The 4291-nt window shown below is 45.3% G+C and overlaps 1 protein-coding gene across 1 annotated transcript in view; it reads right to left on the bottom strand.

Moving 5' to 3' along the window:
* The window catches only part of ing3 (inhibitor of growth family, member 3), a 5464-nt gene extending 4587 nt beyond the window's left edge, over positions 1 to 877 (bottom strand). Inside the window, exons 1-2 of the mRNA XM_024287438.2 lie at positions 731 to 877; positions 518 to 589 (exon numbers count right to left, since the gene is read on the bottom strand). Of these exons, the coding sequence (XP_024143206.1) occupies positions 518 to 589; positions 731 to 758 (100 nt within the window). The 5' untranslated portion in view covers positions 759 to 877. The remainder of the gene's footprint in view (positions 1 to 517; positions 590 to 730) is intronic.
* Positions 878 to 4291: the final 3414 nt, after the last annotated feature.

Below are 4291 nucleotides of genomic sequence, written 5' to 3'. Positions count from 1 at the left end.
TTCAAAAATTACATTTAAACGCGTTTTTTTTTTTTAATTGTTCGATGTGGTCTATATATCTGGTGAGCATCAATGCACGTTTCCGCAACGACTTCTGGGAAATTTCTGGTCCACTCGAGTTTGGAATTGTAGATTGGACAGCACTAGAAATGGAGAACGGGGGAATTCGGACACAACCTCAGTCTGCCTTCATATCAGATGATTCGTGATAGAGGGATTGATCACCGTGAACGCGTCACAAAATGGGGCGGGGCTTCAGAATCTCAGCGCAGCATGCAGCGGCGCGCGCTGCTCCCAAAATAAACTCTGCTTCAGAAGAACTTCTTATGTGAAACAAAGGAGCGAATCCGTTAAAGTTGTGATGAGATTCGATCACGTGACCGGTGGGGTTCACCGGGTTAACGGGGCGAACATAGGTGTGTTCGCCCCGTTAACCTGGATGTTTTCAAGCGATCACAGGCGGTTCCAGAGCCCGCTGTCCCACCGGGCCCGCTCCGGTTCCGGTGGGTATACGTACTCTGCACCTGCAGGTCCATCTCCCTCATTTCCGTGAACCTGTCGCGGAGGTCCATGGGAAGCTGCTCGATCACTGCCGGAAAAGAAAAAAACACGTTAGCCTGTCGGCGGCTAGGCTAACGGAATCGCAAGCGGCGGCCAGACATAATTCGGCGCAGAGCGCACAGAACGGGCCGGTCTCGGTACCGCCGCCACGCTCCGGTCCGGTACTCACTCTCGAGGTAGTCCTCTAGGTACAGCATGGCGGTGCAGCTCCAGCTTTGGGCGGTTTAGGACACAGACGGCAGCTTCCAAGATGGCGCTAGCTCGCTGACAAAAACACTCGAGAAAATGAGGTCAGAAGGCGTGACGTACGCGGCTTCCTGCTCTCTGATTGGTTCGACCATTAGGGCGCTGTTTTCTGTATTTTTAACCCAAATGCATCATGGGAATCGTAGTTATTTCGCTTTCCTCCTCTTCGGGGTGGAGGTATTTAATAGACCAGAAAATGTAGTTTTTAATTCACCAAATTAGACGTTTGAAGGCCAAACCACTTTCTAATACTTTTAACAAAGAGCTATGTTTTATTTTACGTCACTTGATTATATGAAAAAGACAATGGCTTGAAAATTACTTAGTTTTGTTGACCAATATAAACCCCTAACAAAAGTTAAGTTATTCTATGTTTATGTATATTATTATATTCAGTCTTTTATATGATGTTTTATATGTCTGACATGTTAGTAAATAGTGATTGTTGTCATATATAATGTTGCTGTTGGCATTGCCATTTTATGTAATGTAGCTCAATTTTAAATAAAGTTCTTTGGAGAAAAAGCGATTTTTGTTATAATATACATAGAAAGTGGGCGTGGCCTGAGAAGTGGAGTATCTACCTGTTGAGGCCTTCAGGACCAGGTCCGTTTGTCCAGGATGTTGAACCAAAAATCACTCCAGAGATAATTGATCATTCTCATGTTTTGCTCAGACATCCTGTTGATGAACGTTTGAACAGTTTTCAGAATAAAAATTCCCAAATAAATTAATACTCCTTATGTGGAATGGAAACGGATCGGATGGATGATTCTGGTTGGGTGGAACGGTTCTATTACACTGTTCAGAGAGAGAACGTCCATGAAAAAAAGATCTAAGACTTTGACAGATTCTGTTATTATGAGCAATAGTTTGTTTTCAATCAGAGGAAGAGAATCGCAGATATTTAAGATATGATCAATATCCAGAAATGTTTCTGGAGACATCAGAGAAAGTCAGAAGGATCCACTTTGTGTCTTTGTAGATCAGAGAAAGTCTGACAGGTCCCAGAGAGGAGCTGAGGTCTGGATGAGGACATCTGCAGCAGCAGAGAAGAACGCTGGAGAGGTTCAGGACAAGGACGAGGGCTGCTGATTGGCTGACTCAAAGGGTAATTTTGTGTGTTTATCCGGTATAACATTATGATGAAGATGTTAGATCGCAGTTTAATAAAGTAACAGACATATGGTGTTCAGCGGTGAAGCTTTTTGAGGGATCTGGGTCAGATCGTGGAGTCTCTGTAGTCACTTCACTACAACTCCCATGATGCACTGGGCTAATGTGACAGCAGCTCTGTGCTAGGTTAACTGTCCTGAATCACAACAGTCAGTTCTAACAGTTCCTCTTGATGAAGTTTGTGTTGGAGAACAAAAGAGTTCCAGACAGATTCCCGAGTTTGATCCGAGTCGTCTTCAGAAAAGGATCCGCTGATCTCGTCTGATCGAAGGATGAGTTCAGGTCCAGACTTCTGTCAGCTCTGACAAACTGCCAGTTTAAATGGAAGTAAAAGGAAATAAAAGTGACAGCATGAAGGTGAAGTGACCAACAGACACATTTAAACTAAACTGAAACAATTTGATCAATAAAAAATAACTTGATTTGATCTTCAGTGTTCATGTTCATGTAGTTACACTTATAAACATGATTATGATGTTTTTCTAAAAGGTATCAGACATGTTATCATATATTTGTTCCAAAGTTAAAGTTACTCTTTTACAAACATTAAACAACAAAAATCACCGTTTAGAAAGAATATAATTAAAGTTTGTATCTGTTTTTGAGGAGGAGTAAATGACATTTGAACGAACTGGGCAGATTTTCAGCTCATTTAGTTTAACTATCAGGACTTTGATTAAACAGCTGCAGCTTCCTCATTAAGGTCCATCGTTATGTTCCTGGTGATTTTCTCAAAGGAAAATGATCTTCAGCTCAAATGGACAGATTTCTCTAAAGGAAGCAGCTGAGAGACGGTTTCTTTGATGAGAGAAACATGAATGTTTTCATTCACAGCTGCTCTCATGCTGTTTACTCTTCGTTTGAGACGCGTCATTTTTCAAAAATCAAATGTGGTTCATCTGCAGTTTCTGAGAATGTGACTGACGTTTTCTTCATAAATGTTGATGTCCGCTTGATTTGAGCTTCCTCCTCAGCTGCGGTCTCCGGGCCGGTTAGGTTCACAGGTATTGGTGAACTCAGATAGCTCAGAGGTGATGAAAGTTTGCAGCTTCACTCACAGGAGGAGAAGTCCTCTCCTGAAACCTGCATATTTGTCAAGAACAAAATAGTTCTCAGCTGTTTGTTTTCTTAGAAGAAAATGACAGAACACATAAGCTCCGCCTCCAAATATAAGCTCCGCCTGGGTGGCTCAGTGGGCTAGGTGAAGGGCTGACACCCAGGAGCCCTGGGTTCGATTCCCAGGGTTGTCCACTGATCCCCACCCAGATTGGGTCCTTAGACCCTTGACGCTGCTGCCTAACTGGGTCCCTGTGCCCCTCAAGTACAGGGTTGTGTCAGGAAGGGCATCCGGCGTAAAAACTCTGCCAAATCAGTGATGCCAAACAGTGGGTGCTGTTACGCTGTGGTGACCCCGAAAGGGATAAGCTGAAAGTGAACTACTACATAAGCTCCGCCTCCAAAATGGCCCGCATCCAGGTATAAGCTCCGCCTCCAAGTATCTGTCACAGGTGTTGTGAGAATAGCCCACTCTTGCCAGGTAAGGCTAAATCCATCAATGACTTTTCCGCATTTTGGGCGTCGCCGTTCTGAAACCCTCAACAGTGATTGGTCCGAGTTGGTCTGAGTCACGTTCATAGAGGAACTCATGTGGCCAATCAGGAACAAGCTTGTTGGAAGGCCACACCCCTTCCACTGAAAGCAGGTTGGGAGAATCTGTCAATCAAATATTGGAGGCGGGGCCAGTGGTCTTCTGATTGGTCCGTTTATAACTTGAATAAGTTAAACTACAGAAAATAAAAAAGACGATCAGTCAGCTGTTACACAGAATCAGATCCAGAATGTTTGTTCTGACCAACACAATGACTCTTTTTTTGGGGGGGGGGGGTAACCACTGTTTATTCTTATGAGATTTTGCTACTTCCTGTTTGGAACCTCGGGGGGCGGGGTCACTCTGTCCAGTTCTCAGATACAGTCAAAACCCTAAGTTTACTGACTATGACACTCACGCCGCAGCTTTTCTCACGAAGTCCAGCAGAAATTGTCTTCATAAGGTCAAAGGGGCGTGGCCTTTCTGCTCGCGGACACATTCCTGCGTCCTCCCCCAGGACCCGCTGACCGCGGGGGCGAACGGAGGGAACAGCCTGAGGAGGGCCCCCTCCCGCCTCGGATCCCGGCTCTGACGGTCTCATTCTACTGAACGATCGGAACACGCTCGGACCGGACCGCGGTTCTGCTGACTGGTTCGGAAATGTCAGTACCGCCGCGGGCTGCGACCCCCCCGCCACCCCCCGTCCAGTGAGAGAACACC

The sequence above is a fragment of the Oryzias melastigma genome, linkage group LG23 (assembly GCF_002922805.2).
Source record: "Oryzias melastigma strain HK-1 linkage group LG23, ASM292280v2, whole genome shotgun sequence".
NCBI lineage: Eukaryota > Metazoa > Chordata > Actinopteri > Beloniformes > Adrianichthyidae > Oryzias > Oryzias melastigma.
This window is presented reverse-complemented; position numbering and strand designations above follow the sequence as displayed.